Genomic DNA, 15001 nt, shown 5'->3' with positions numbered 1-15001 from the left:
TCCCCCTCCTGAGAAAAGGCCTAGGCAGGATACAGACTATGATTCCTCTGATCAGGTTTCCATTTCCTCTGATTCCTCTTCAGACCAGGGATACTCTCTATCCCCCTATGAGGACTCTGATGCTGAAGAAGCTATCCCTTCAGCCTCTCCTCCTGAGGATTATTCTTTTGGAGAAACTTTACATACCATGAGGGAGCATTTCCATTGGGAAAGTCAGGATTACTCAGAATCCAAGAAAAGGCTCAGGGATTTCCTTTTATTGCCTCAGCACAGGCCCCTGGCTATTCCGCCTGTGCTAGATATTGTGGTTGATGTGTTCTCTGAATCCAGCTTATCTCCTGATTCTTTACCCCCTGCACCAGCTAAGCCAGGTAGGTATTATAGAGTCCCTGACTCTCACAAGTTTCTTTATAAAAACCCTTCTGCTGATCCAGAAACTATTTCCCAGGGTCCAAAAGGGGTTAAGGCTTCCATTGCAAAAAATCCAGTACCCTCTGACCGAGATTCTAGAGCTTTGGATAGATGGGGGAAGAAAGTTTACACTTAGAAAGGGCTTTAAATTGCCAGTTTCACATGCTTAAGTACCAACAATATTTAATGGCTCAGTTAAAACAGAAAATGCTTGCAAGCTCAGAAGCTCCTGACTGTAAAGAAATGCAGGATTTATTGCATGCAGTTGAACAGGTGGGAAAACAAACTCTGCAATGTCATTTTGATTCTTTAGAGGCCTCTTGTAGAGCCGCAGTTACAGGTTCTGTGATTCGAAGACATGCTTGGATAAAAGAACAGAGTTTACCTGATCATGTTAAGGCAAAATTATTGGATGCGCCTTTACAACATGATACCTTGTTTGGTGTTAAGGCAGAAGAGGTGTTAAAAAAAAATGGAGGATAAAGCTAAATCTATGCAAACAGTCAAGGATTTCTTACAGGTACAGCCACCTCGATTTAGCAGAAATTGGCCTGCAAAGAATTGGTCCTTTCCAGTGTCAGACAGGCCACAGAGAGGCAGATACAGACGCCCAAGAGGCAGATCTCAACCCCAAGGCTCTAACAGACAACAACAGTGGGGCATCTCAACCCCAAAAGGAGGTGAGGACAAGTTTCAACCTTACAGGAAACAGTCCCAATGACTTCCCCCTTCGTACGCCAAGCACTTCTCTTTTGGCAGCCCCCTTAGGGGGAAAACTAGCACTTTTTTCTCAAAACTGGCAAACAATCACCCAAGACAAGTGGGTTCTGAATATTGTGTCTCAAGGTTACAGGTTCCACTTTCACACTTTACCAAGGCTAAAAGGAATACCAGACCTGCCACAAAATCAATGGGCAGAGGCACAAAAACAAATTTCAGCCCTCATGGACATGAGAGCTATTCAAAAAGTACCACAACAGGAACAAGGGCAAGGATTTTACTCAAGACTCTTCCTGGTCCCCAGAAAGGACAAGGCCTGGAGACCCATACTACACCTTTCAACTCTAAATACTTACCTGGATATTCCGAAATTCAAAATGTTGACACTACAGCAACTTCTACCCATGCTGGGCAAGAAGGCTTGGTTTGTTAATCTGGCTTGTTAATCTGGACCTCAGAGTCATACCTACATGTCCCTATCAGGCAAAATTGCAGAAGATACCTCAGATTCAAAGCTGGTACAATGCACTACCAATTCTCTGCACTGCCCTTTGGCGTATCTACTGCGCCCAGGGTCTTTACAAAGTGCCTGGCACCAGTAATTGCATTTTGCAGACAAAAAGGAATTCAAATATATCCATACCTGGACGACTGCCTCATTGAAGCAGAGACAAAGGACATTCTTCTAAAGCATCTGGCGTTTGTAAAAAGGTTGCTAATTTCTCTAGGATACACAGTAAATGAAAAGAAGCCAAAACTAGTGCCCTCACAACAGATTATATTCCTGGGTGTCATCTTAAATACAACGGCCCAGATGGCTTATCTCACGCCAGACAAACAAGTTCAACTAACTCAATATTTTCAATTACTGGCAAAAAAGTCCCATCTCCCTGCAAGAAAAATTCTGCAGGCCCTGGGATTCATGGTATCCTGCATACTACTAATACCATATGCCAGACTGCATGGTTAAATCCTTGGGTTGCACCTGTGCGTGTTCAGTGGTGTTATGCAATACTGTTGCACTACAGCTGCAGAGTTACTAACAGAAGTGGCCCTGTGTTCCCCTACAACTGGAGATGTGAAAATGCCTCTTTCTAAGTAAAGTGGCTGCCTTGCCCCTTGGTTAGGAATATCTGAAAAACTTCAAGAAGAATATTGATGAGTGGATGGGGGATCGTAGGTTTGTCCCGGGGATTACTTCCGTGTCACTATTAGACAGAGGCACAGTAAACTAAACTTTAAAAAGGGCACAGTATACTCAAATCAAGGGGTGGCGTAAGACAAACACAATCGGGCTAGGCTTATAAATGCCCCAGGGCAGATAGCCTAGTATGAACATATGAACCTATGAACCTATATGAGGCAATTACAATGGTACCTAAAAAGTGTTTGGACTCAACACTCTCACAGTTTAGAAGCAGTAATACCAATGATTCCCTGCCTACAACAGGAGTTTCGATGGTGGGCACAGGCATGTCACCTAAACAAGGGTCAGCCTTTTACTCTACCCACAGCCAGGCAGACTCTAACAACAGATGCTTCGGATTATGCCTGGGGAGCACACATGGCAGGAAAATGCATTCAGGGCAAGTGGACCACAGACCAAATGCATCTTCACATCAATCAAAAAGAGATGTTGGCTGTTCAAAATGCCCTAACAGCTTTCAAGGACATTCTGCATCCAGGACAATTATTATTAAAGACAGACACCACCACAGTAATGTGGTACATAAACAAGCAAGGAGACACTCATTCTTATCCCCTATGCAGGCAAGCCATGACCTTGTGGAACACAGCTCTAACATATCAAGTTCATCTGCAAGCACAATTCCTGCCAGGAAAGAAAAATACTCTGGCAGACGATCTAAGCAGAAATATCATGGACCCTCACGAATGGAAATTGAATCCACAAATCTTCAGCATGGTAACGCAAAAATGGGGATGCCCAGACACAGATCTTTTTGCCTCCCCACTGAATTGCCAACTACAAAAATTCTGGACAAGGACTTATCACACACAAGCATGGAAAGTGGATACTCTCTCGTTCAGCTGGAAAAACCTAAGAGTTTATGCCTTCCCACCACTGCCTCTCCTTTCAAAGGTACTCCTAAAAGCCAGATAAGAAAAAACACAGATGATCCTGATTGCTGCAGACTGGCCACGCCAGCACTGGTACCCAATCTTAAAGAACTTAACTCAAGGCCCACCATGGATTTTGCCTCAAATTCCACACCTTCTGATTCAACAAAACAATCAGATCCTGCACGGTCAGCTCAAAACCCTAAACCTGGCTGCATGGCAGATTCATTAGTCAAACAGGCAACACCTCTCTCTAAAGCTGTTATGGATGTTATTTTGGAGGCCAGGAGGCCTAGCACCAGGAAAGCTTATTCAGAAAAATGGAGGAGATTCTGCGCCTGGAACTAGGCTCAAAGCCTTGACCCTCTAGTCCCAAACATTCCTCAGATTTTACAATACTTAACTGAGATGCTGGACAAAGGCCTACCCTTCTCATCAATTAAGATCCACGCCTCTGCCATTTCAGCACATTACAACACGGATCCTCCTTTATTCTCTCATACCTTGCGAAAGCAGTTCCTCAAAGGGGCTAAAAACATAAGACCGCACCGGAGAGCACCAACACCAACTTGGGACCTCAGTTTCGTTTTGGAAAAACTGACCCTGCCACCTTTTGAGCTAGCCAATACAGCCGATCTAAAATTTTTATCATGGAAAACAGCTCTGCTCCTGGCAGTAACTTCAGCACGAAGAGTCTCAGAGCTACAGGCATTAATGGCAGTGGAACCTTTTATAATTTTTCATCAGGACAGGGTTTCTTTAAGGACAAACCCTACCTTTATGCCAAAGGTGGTATCTAGTGTGGCTCTTAACCAAACTTTTTATCCAAACCCCCAGAATAAAGGGGAGAAACGTCTCCACTCTTTGGACATACACAGGCAGCTACACTTCTACTTGGACAAAACAAAAGCTTTCAGGAAAACTGAGCAACTGTTTGTAGCATATGCTACAGGATCACAGGGCAAGGCTATCTCAAAGCAGACTATCTCCAAATGGATAGGACACTGTATTCGTTACTGCTACACACAGCATGGAAAATCAGTCCCTAATAACATTAGGCCACATTCCACCAAGGCAACAGCCATTTCAACAGCCTTTCTCAGAGGAGTACCTACCAAGGAAATTTTGGAGGCTGCAACTTGGAGTTCAGTGCACACCTTTACCAAGCATAACCACTTGCCTCTTTACTCTAAATCCAGAGCAGGATTTGCCACTGCAGTTCTGCAGGGCCTCATAGCCAATCCTAACTCTCTATAGACCAGCCACCCAACCTTAGCTTTGGGATTCTACCCAAGTGTAATGACTGCAGCAGTGTAACACGATGAACATAGTACAGTTTTGTACCTACCATAAATGTAGATGTTCGAGTGTTCACACTGCTGCAGTCCAGGTTACCCTCCCTCCATCCCCTCTGTCCTAGCTGGACTTATCTATACCTTTCTATCCTGTACAACCTCTGTGGTGTATTTGCTTGTAACTGAAGGTATTGTTTTATTTTATATATATATTTTTTATTAGCAATATGTATTGCCTACCTACTTGGGGGGCACCTGACATCTGGGGCAAGAAAAACTGAAGAAAATGGCGTCGGATGCATGGCGCACTGACGTCAGGGAAGAAGCGATAGCAACCGACGCCAGACCAAGACTTTGGAACTCTGGCCGACTGCGGGACCGCCTGACAGCAGGATAGCCCAAGTGTAATGACTGCAGCAGTGTGAACACTCGAACATCTACATTTATGGTTGGTACAAAACTGTACTTTTTGGGTGCTGGGGTAGTAATGTACTCACAGTAAAAGGTTTAAAAATGCTAGATTTTGACTTGGCATAACAAGATGGAAGTGACGGTAATACAGACACACCTATATGGTGATTTTGTTTGTGAAATGAACTTCAAGAGAATTTGAGGGTTCTATATGTTATTTAATGCTTATTACTTCTTATCTGCTTTTGTCTTACGGAACTCTAATCAGAGAAATGTATATGCTTTATTTTTATTGCTTGTTGTTCCTATTGATTACTTAACATTGTCTTTTTGCTTTATTGCAGCCACTTTTGAAGATAATTGGTATTGCAGTGTACTACACGGCTATAGATGTATTTTGTTGCTTTAATTGGTTTTATTTTAGTGATAATGATGTTAAAGGGATTGAGAATTTTATCTTTTTTTGTAGGGAATACAAAATCCAAATGATAATCAGCTTCAGGAGAAAGCCTGGAATGCAGTTTGCCCTTTGGTTATAAAGCTAAAAAGGTTTTATGTGTTTGCAGTAAAATTAGGTAAGTATTTATTTATTTTTAATGGAAAAAAATGTTTTGAATAGTCTGTATTCTATCATTCAGGATACAATGCTTACTACATATTTTTAAAGTACCTCTATTCCTTTCTTTTTGGGTTAAGTGTAGCAATAATTTATCAATGTGAAGTTGTTGTATTTCGCCGTTCATTCTTACAGATGGGTTCAGAGCCTGCCTACTACAAAGCTCGAGGTCTTCAGACAGCTCGAGGCCAAGTTCCTATCCCATGATGCACCTTGAGTTACCTCAGATTTAGTTTGCCGCTGCAACAGATAGGAGGTTTCCAAGCACAGCTCTGGCCAGTATAGCTTTTTCTAAAAAAAATTTAAATTTTGTCTTATGTTAATGGTTATTGATAGTCATTGCTAGGTATAACTTAGATCTTTTATAGCTTAAAAGTTTGATAGTTCTCTCTCCCTTTGGCCTTCGTTTTTTTATAGGCCTGTAGTATCCCTTCCCCTTCTTGGTGTGCCTTATATAGATAACTAGAATAGCTTAGTATAGTGTTTTACAAGCATTTATAGATAGCTAAATTTAGTGTGTGTGTGTGTGTGTGTGTGTGTGTGTGTGTGTGTGTGTGTGTGTGTGTGTGTGCGTGTGTGTGTGTTTATGCATTTATACAGTTATCCATATACAGCCCATTTGTTCTTTTTTAGGGGCTACTTACAGCTTATATTATAGTGTACTTTAAAAATTGTTAGTTTGTGTGTGTGAACATTCTTGTTGAATAATTCAAGTCTTTTGGTATAGATATATATATATATATATATATATATATATATATATATATATATATATATATATATATATATATATATATATATATATATATATATATATATATATATATATATAGTAGATAGTGTCATGGCTGACCAGGATAAAGACAAACATCCCAAGTCTGGGTTTAAAAAATGTCCAAAGTGTGGACAAAAGATATCAGTGACAGATAGTCACATAAATTGTGTTTATTATCTGGGAGCCACTTGCAAGAGAGATGCTCCATTTGCCATTCTTTTTCTAGCAGAGTATTACATGAGAGAAAAAGAAGACTCATTGATTGAAGACTTTTAAAATCCTTCTTTCAGGAAGCTTTGAGTGACCAGGATAAATCTAGCTAGTCTCCCAAGTCTTCAGAGTCTTCTGAGGCTTCTTCTGATTTTACTTATCTAAAAAAAACGTCGACATTGGCTCCACAGCCTTCGGAGCCGAGTGTCTTGTGTTTTCAGAGGCGGTCCCTAGTCCTGGAACTGGTCTCCGAAGTACTAAAGTCTCCTATTTTCCAGTTGGTACCATCCTCCATACATTCATCTCAGTCCTCGATCAGCCTATTCGATTTGGATGTGGATCGTGTGGTGCAGAAGCTGCTACAGGCACCTGCGTTTGCTAAATTTTTATCAGCTCCGACCAAAGTGGTTTCTGAACCTAAGACTGTTATGCCATTGACTTCTTTTCCTCCTCCGAGACATACCAGTCCATCGGAGCCAGAGGAGTTGGACCTGATGATTGTGGAGGCTTTGCAGCTGACGCCTGCTCCAGTGCCATCAGTTCCATTTACTCAGACTTCCTCGGCACCCATCGAGGAGTCTAGGAGCTGACACTCTCCGGTCGGGTCCAAGGAGGATAGTCAGACTGACCTGTTGGCTCCGACTTTGCCTCTCGGAGCCTCGGCTCGGATGAGTTTGTCTCCTACCTCTGGTTCGGAGCCCACTATTCTGGTGCCGAGGGGATCGTTTGTTTCTTCGGATCCAGCGGTTCCTTCTCATCGGAGCAGAGGTGCCTTTGAAGCCATGAGGAGAGTAATGTCCCCAGGACATCTACAACTTCAGCTCCAACTACCTCCTCCCTAAAAGCGCCTGTGTCCACTTCTGCCTGACAGATCTCTTTGATGCATAGAGACCCCGAGCCTCCGGAAGCCCCACTGTGTGGCCCCTGCTCTTTTAAGACCTCACCAGAAGTTTCCACTGATGAGGTTCCCAGGAAGAGAATTTGCAAGAGGAAGCACCTAGACTCTCTGCAGGAATCTCTCACGTCTGACACTGACTTAGATGAATCAGAAGTGTCCCCACGGTCCCCCTCATTTACAGATGTATTAGAAATCCTTAAGCAGAGGGGTGGCTGGAAGCACACCAACTGTACTGAAGATGAGTCGGATCTCCTGAAGGCTTTTGGGTCTCAACCCTGCACCTCTTGGGCATCTCCACCCTTCGATGAGCTCATGGAGCTGGTCTCACGTTGGGCGTGGTAGTCTCAGGACACCATGGAGCCTGTCCCTAGAAGGCCCAATAAATTTATTTCTACCCCTCAGGATAAGTCCTTTCTCACTAAGGGACTGCTGGTTGATGCCATGGTGGTGGAGGCAGCCACCAGAAAGGAGATGTCAGAAACTTCTTCCTCTAGCCATCCTCCTAACAGAGACTCTAGGTTCATGGATAGATATGGGAAGTGCATGTACAGTTTAGCGACTTTTGCCATGCGTTCACTGCACTATCTCACACATTTCACAAGACTGCAAAGAGACCGTCTAAAAGAGCTTGGAGATGTTCTTCAGGGTACGGTAGCTGCAGGAGCTTCAGACAAAGTTGCCTCCCAGCTTGCTACCCTCAATTCCATAGTGAACTCGTCCATACATCTCATCTCATATGCAGCTGATGGAACGAGTAGGGCAGCGGGTACAAGAATTGCTCTCAGGAGACACTCCTGGATGTACTTGTGTTCCTTTGCGGAGCCCTTTAAGTCATCCTTTGTCAACACTCCTTTTGATGGCTCGTCCCTTTTCGGGCCCATAGTTAAGGAAACTTTGACCAGCTGTGAGCAGGAAGGAAAGACTCTGTCTGCCATCTGAGTCTGTTTTTCCACCCCTACTAGACCCTACCCCAAGGGTCAAAAGGGAGGAAAGATGTGGTTCCGAAAAGCCCAAGGAGCCTTTCTGGACACACGTGTTGAACCCTCCTCCAGGAGCAAAGGAGGGGGCAATAATGGAAGACGCCGCCCTTGCGGCAGAGGGGGTCCGCAGAACCAGGACTACAGAGACCAGTTCTTTGGGAAGCCCTACCAGTGCTCCTGAAAGGAGGCCCGACTGTCCTACTCTGGAGGCAGTCAGGGGTCGCTTATCTTCGTATCCAGATGCCTGGCTCAAAATAACAAACGACAACTGGGTACAAAGTATAGTTTCCAGAGGATATTTCATTCCCTTCGCCATTCCCCCTCTATTGACAACAAAAATCCCAGACGTTCCATCCAGTTACAGGGAACATGCAACAGTAGAGGTCCAAACATTGCTAAGAAAGAGAGTCATCCAACCAGTCCCAGCAGACCAGACAGGATCCGGAACTTACTCAAGATTCTTTTTAGTTCCAAAAAAGACAGGGGACTGGAGACCTATTTTGGACCTCAGCAGACTAAACAGATCTTTCAAGAAAGAGAAGTTCCAGTTGGATACTTCCCTTCTTAGGGAAAGACAATTGGATGCGCTCGACAGATCTCCAGGATGCGTACTACCATATAAAAATGGCCAGACCATCCAGGGATCATCTGTGCTTCCGGCTGGGAGCCAATCATTACCAGTTTCAAGCTCTGCCCTTTGGTCTCACTACAGCCCCCGGAGTGTTCACCAAATGTATGGCAGTGCTCACGGCTCACCTGAGGCGTTTAGGATTCCAGGTGTTTCTGTACTTAGACAATTGGCTCCTCACCGCCACCACCAGGCATCAGCTAATATAAGCCAGGGACACCACTCTTACTCTTTGCAGTCAACTGGGCATTACCATCAATTCAGAAAAATCTGCCTTGTCGCCATCGCAACATATCGTTTTTATCGGAGTAGAATTGGACACCACCACCACCACCACTTTAAAACTTTCAGCAGAAAGGATATTACTACTTCGTCAGCAAGTCCAAAACATTATATCCAGAGACAAGGCTCCAGCATCAAAAGTGCTACAGTTGTTAGGGATGGTGACAGCTGCAATAACAGCGATACCATTGAGTCGCATGCACATGCGGATTCTGCAGTGGCTGCTGTTCACTCAATGGTCTTATCAAGAGCTCCCAATGTTTCATCTCACTATCATAACAAACACATGCAAAAAGGATCTTCGGTGGTGGTTGACCTCTCTTCAGGTAATGATAGGCCATCCTTTTATACTACCCTCACCATCAGCCACAGTAACCACAGATGCTTCCCTGGTCGGGTGGGGGTGAGGAGGCATTTTCAGGGAAGAACAGCCCAAGGCACATGGACCGATCAGGAGACACATCTGCATATCAATGTCCTGGAGATGAGAGTGGTACTTTTGGCGTTGCAGTACTTTCAGGACTCTCTCCCTCTGGGGACAATTGCGATTCAGCCGGACAACATGTCAGTGGTCTGGCATTTGAACAAACAAGGAGGAACCAGATCCTGCCCCCTTTGTCGAGAGGCCCTAAGAGTATGGCAGTGGGCTACATCCACCCAGCACTTTCTGATAACAACATACATCCCAGAGAAATCCAACGTGATTGCAGACAAACTGTGCAGGGCAATTTTGTTGCCTCACAAGTGGTCCCTCAAAAAGGAGATAGCGGAGAGAATATTCCACAGATGGGGCCAGCCTTGCTGCAATCTTTTTGCTTCCCACATGAACACAAAATGCAGAAGCTACTTTGCCCTGATTCCCCCTCCGGGAGATTCCCCAAGGGACGCACTTGTACATGACTGGCTTCCGGGTCTCCTCTATGCATTCCCACCAATTCTCCTGATACCCAAAGTACTACAGAAAGCAAAAGCCCTGGGAAGGACCATCATTCTGATAGCCCCTCATTGGCCTCGTCAGATTTAGTCCCCCTTCCTTCGACTTCATCTGTTGGAAGAGCCTTGGATTCTGGACCCAGTTCCAGACCTTCTGACGCACTCGTCGGGGGGCTCTTCATCCCTCCCTTCAGTCCCTAAAATTGACATCTTGGCTGCTCCAGTTCCCAACATAGCTAGGTTCCATAACCTCTCAAACGAAACGCAGCATATTTTAATATCTTCTCATAAATACTCTACTAGGAAGTTGTACCTTAGCAAATGGCGTAGATTTTCTGTATGGGCTTCTCAGAATAACATTGATCCCTACCAAGCCCCCATTTCCTCTGTATTATAATTTTTAATTATGCTTTTCAACAAAGGAGCTACAGCAGCTACAGTTCGAGTATAGCTTGCCACCATATCTAATTTTCATCTTGGCTTTGAAGGATTGGAAATAATGTCACACAAGCTATCCAAAGCCTTTCTCAAAGGGACCTTCCACCTTAGACCACAAGAGAAATCCCCTTATACCCCATGGAACCTAAATTTTTATGCATTATTCTTCCACCTTTCGAGCCAGCTTCCTCATGTGATTTGAAATTTTTGTCTTGGAAGACTATCTTTTTAGTTGCCATCACATCTGCATGAATGTCAGAGCTACAGGCCTTGTCCGTAAAACCTCCGTATTTGGTTTTCCATGCTGACAGAGTGCCCCTGGGAACAAATCCTTCATTCTTACCTAAAGTTTGTACTGAAGCTAACCTTAACCAAATCATAGATTTACCATTTTTTTCCCCAAACACTTCAACAACTTAGAGTATGTGCTGCACAAGCTTGATGCTCATAGACAGCTTAGATTTTACCTGGATAGAACCAAAGAGTTCAGAAGATCAGAACAACATTTTGTTTCCTTTTCAGATTCTAGGAAAAGTTTGCCAGTGGTAAAAGCAACACTATCTAAATGGTTATCTGATTGCATCACTTTCACTTATTCAGCTGTCAATTTACCTTTACAACACAAAATTAAGGCTCATTCTACCAGAGCAGTGTCCACATCTGCTGCTTTTTCTGCTAGGCTTCCCATAGACAATATTTGTGCAGCAGCCACTTGGACAAAACCTCATACCTTTATCACTCATTACAAAGTTGATAGGGCCTCTAGGGACAGGGACTCCTTTGGTTCTACTGTCCTGAAAAATATACTCCTGTGAGCCACCCGAGAAAGATGGTGCTTGGGATACTACCCATCTGTAACAATGAACTGCGAGATAGAACAACTTCACATAAAGAAGTTATGTACTCACCATAATGTTCCATGTGAGTTGCTCATCTCACCTTCATTCTTACTTCCCACCCTCCTACCCCCTCCGTGTTTTTTTGAGGACCAAGATACTAGTTTTGTCATGGTTGCTCTATCTTTCTATGGTTTTACCCCCAAAAAAGTGATAGAATGGCATATGGTATTGTTAGAGGCAGCAAACAAGATCTGAGGTAACTCAAGGTGCATCATGGGATAGGAACTTGGCCTCGAGCTGTCTGAAGACCTTGAGCTTTGTAGTAGGCCAACTCGGAGCCTAGGATCGGCCCCAAACCCATCTGTAAGAATGAAGGTGAGATGAACAACTCACATGGAATGTTATGGTGAGTACATAACTTCTTTTTCATGCTTATAGGTCATACAAACAAAAACAGTACTTGAAATTCTTTAGTAGTTTGTAAAATTGTCTTTCTAAGTATAAAATAAAGAACTGGCAGAATATAGTCTTTCTAATAAGCTAGCTTCCAGTGTTGAATTTTTTCCATCTGTCTCAACTTATGGGTATGTCAGATCCAACCAAATATGATGCCAGCTTTCATACTTTAGATCCAAGGCTCACCCCCCCCCCCCATAAATCCCCTCCTTTCTAACATTTCCTTTGATCTCCTTTGCCACTTGAAGTCAGAAAAGATGCTTGAAGATCGGTGCTGTGGCTTGCTTTTTCTTACAGTTTCAATAGGTAAGTCCAGTCCAGCTTTTGCTTGGAGTTGTTCTCTTGCCCCCCCCCCTAAAAAAAATGTACTAGGAAGCTAATGTCAGAAGTGTGGCTACACCTTTATAGTTTAGTTCATTAGCCTTAGTCTCTGTAATCATTTGATGTTTCCCACTCTTTTGTTTTGCATTGCTTTCATTGTTATATTCTATAGTGTATAGTTAGTAGAACATGGTTTCCTTTTGAATCTTGTACTGATGGTCGCTTTCTTATATAGTGTGTGGTCTGTACAGTTACCTCTGGTTCTGGTGTTCCCTTGCATCTCATCATGTCTAACAAGGTGCCATGATTCAAAAAATTTTCTGCCTGTGGGCACAAAATCTCCCCCATGATCCTCGCTCTAAATGTGTATATCGCTTGGGGTCATAACACTTAGAAGAAGAATGCAACATCTGTTGTTCTTTTGGACCATGGGCCCTTTTGGGTTACTACTATAAACTGACCCTTAATTATCTTCTCCCTGTCAGTGGGGAAGAATCGGCTACTTCACAGGTGGCTTTCTGTTGTAAGATGTCTTTGGCAAGACCTCCCAGTAAGTTAAAAAGAGAAAAGACAAGGGAAAACAATGTTTCCTAGAACTTGAAAAAAAGATCCTCGGATCCATCCTATTTTTCTGTCCCTGCTTCGAAAATGTTGAGATGTTCAGACCTTGTACCTTCCTTATTATTTGGGCCAGACATCTGTATCTGTTCTTTGCCTTCAGTATTCCATGTCCTAGATGTTCATCATGTTTTACTGTTGCAGTCATTACTCTTGGGTTATTGTGCTGGCAGGCTACCCTCAGTCGGCCAGAATTCCAAAGTCTAGGTCCGGCATCGGTTGCTGTCTCCTCTTCCCTGACGTCAGTGCGCCAGGGGTATAAAAGATGCAGCCGACGCCATTTTCTTCAGTCTTTCTTGCCACGCTGTGCCCGAAGCAAAAGCAGTTCGCAAGTGCCGGTCGGCCGACTCCTAAGATATTCAAATCCAAATTTCAGAACCGAAGTCTTCATTAAAGCTAAGTACCCGTTGGAAACTTTTTCTTGCTCCAGACCGATGTCAGAAAAAGTTAACAATTGTATTTCTTGTGGGAAGCAAATACCTCATAAGGATTTTCACTCTTACTGTATTCCTTGTCTAGGCCCTGATCACAACGTTGCTAGCTGTCGGTTTTGTGCTAGATTTAACCAACGCACTATTAAGCATCAGTTCGATTTTGCATTTCATTACTTTGGCCGAAGATTTAATTATATAATGCCGTTGGACCAGCCGACAACTGGAGTTTACAAAAAACGCAAGGACAAGGAAAAGGATAGGCATCCGAGGTCCAAAACCGACAACAAGGCCTCTGCTAGGCCAGTCGCCGGTTCTCAGTGAGGTGCTTTCGCAGCCCCTGGCGCCCGCTACCTCAGAGCCACAGGCCGCTTCCGACTCCCACGTGGAGCCGACTGGGCCTCTGGATACTCAAGGTATTGGACACTCGGAAATCATTCCTTCAGATGGGTCCAGAGCCGCTGAGCAGGCATCGGCTTCTGAAGGTGTCTTCAGACCTACACAACTATATATTAAACCATCTTCAGCTTCAAAGACAAAGACTAAAGCAACTCTAAAGACGAAGAAACAAGTACAGCATTCTCCTGCTCAGACTTCCATGCCTAAAAAACAGATGCTCAAAATGGCCGAAGACCTAATTACTTTGATCAGGGGCTCCCATCCCCCTCCTGATAAGAGGCCTAGGCAAGAGACAGAGTATGATTCTTCTGATCAGGTTTCTATTTCCTCTGATTCCTTTTCTGAACAGGATTACTCCATGCTTCCCTATGAGGATTCTGATGCTGAAGAATTCATTCCTTCAGCCTCTCCTCCTGAGGATTATTCTTTTGGGGAAACCCTGCATACCATGAGGGAGCGTTTCCATTGGGAGAGCCAAGATTATTCTGAATCTAAGAAAAGGCTCAGAGACTTTCTGCTACTTCCTCAGAACAGACCCCTTGCTCTTCCACCTGTTCTAGACATTGTAGATGATGTATTTTCAGAGTCCAGCCTGTCCCCTGACTCTCTATCCCCTGCACCTGCTAAGCCAGACAGATACTACAGGGTCCCGGATTCTCATAAATTCCTATATAAAAACCCCGCTGCTGACCCCGAAACTATATCTCAGGGTCCCAAAGGGGTCAAAGTTTCCACTGCAAAAAACCCTGTCCCCTCTGATAGGGATTCTAGGGCTCTAGACAGATGGGGGAAAAAAGTCTACACTTCTACTACCCTGGCTGTAAGGGCTTTAAATTGTCAGTTTCATATGCTTAAATATCAGCAATATTTAATGTCACTGCTTAAACAGAAATTGTTGACAATTGTTGACAAATATTAAATGTTCAGAGAACAAGGAATTGCAGGATTTATTGCATGCAGCTGAACAAGTGGGAAAGCATACTTTGCAATGTGGTTATGATTCACTGGAGGCCTCTTGCAGGGCCGCTGTTACAGGTTCTGTTATTAGAAGGCATGCTTGGTTAAAGGAACAGAATATGCCTGATCATGTTAAAGCAAAATTATTAGATGCACCATTACAGCATGATACTTTGTTTGGTACTAAAGCAGAAGAGGTGTTGAAAAAAATGGAGGATAAAGCAAAATCCATGCAGACAGTCAAGGATTTCTTACAGGTACTGCCACCCAGGTTTAGCAGGAACTGGCCTTCTAAAAATTGGTC

General features: G+C 43.8%; 1 protein-coding gene across 3 annotated transcripts in view; it reads left to right on the top strand.

Moving 5' to 3' along the window:
* The window catches only part of CYRIA (CYFIP related Rac1 interactor A), a 601118-nt gene that overhangs the window by 196046 nt on the left and 390071 nt on the right, over window positions 1–15001 (top strand). For all 3 annotated transcript variants that reach the window (XM_044064853.1, XM_044064836.1, XM_044064845.1), the window contains exon 3: window positions 5386–5491. In XM_044064853.1, coding sequence (XP_043920788.1) covers window positions 5386–5491 — 106 coding nt within the window. The remainder of the gene's footprint in view (window positions 1–5385; window positions 5492–15001) is intronic.

This window comes from Protopterus annectens, chromosome 1.part0 (genome assembly GCF_019279795.1).
Source record: "Protopterus annectens isolate FY-2018-M chromosome 1.part0, PAN1.0, whole genome shotgun sequence".
Taxonomy (NCBI): Eukaryota; Metazoa; Chordata; order Ceratodontiformes; family Protopteridae; genus Protopterus; species Protopterus annectens.
Note: the sequence above shows the minus strand (reverse complement) of the source record. Positions and strands in the feature narration are given on the sequence as shown.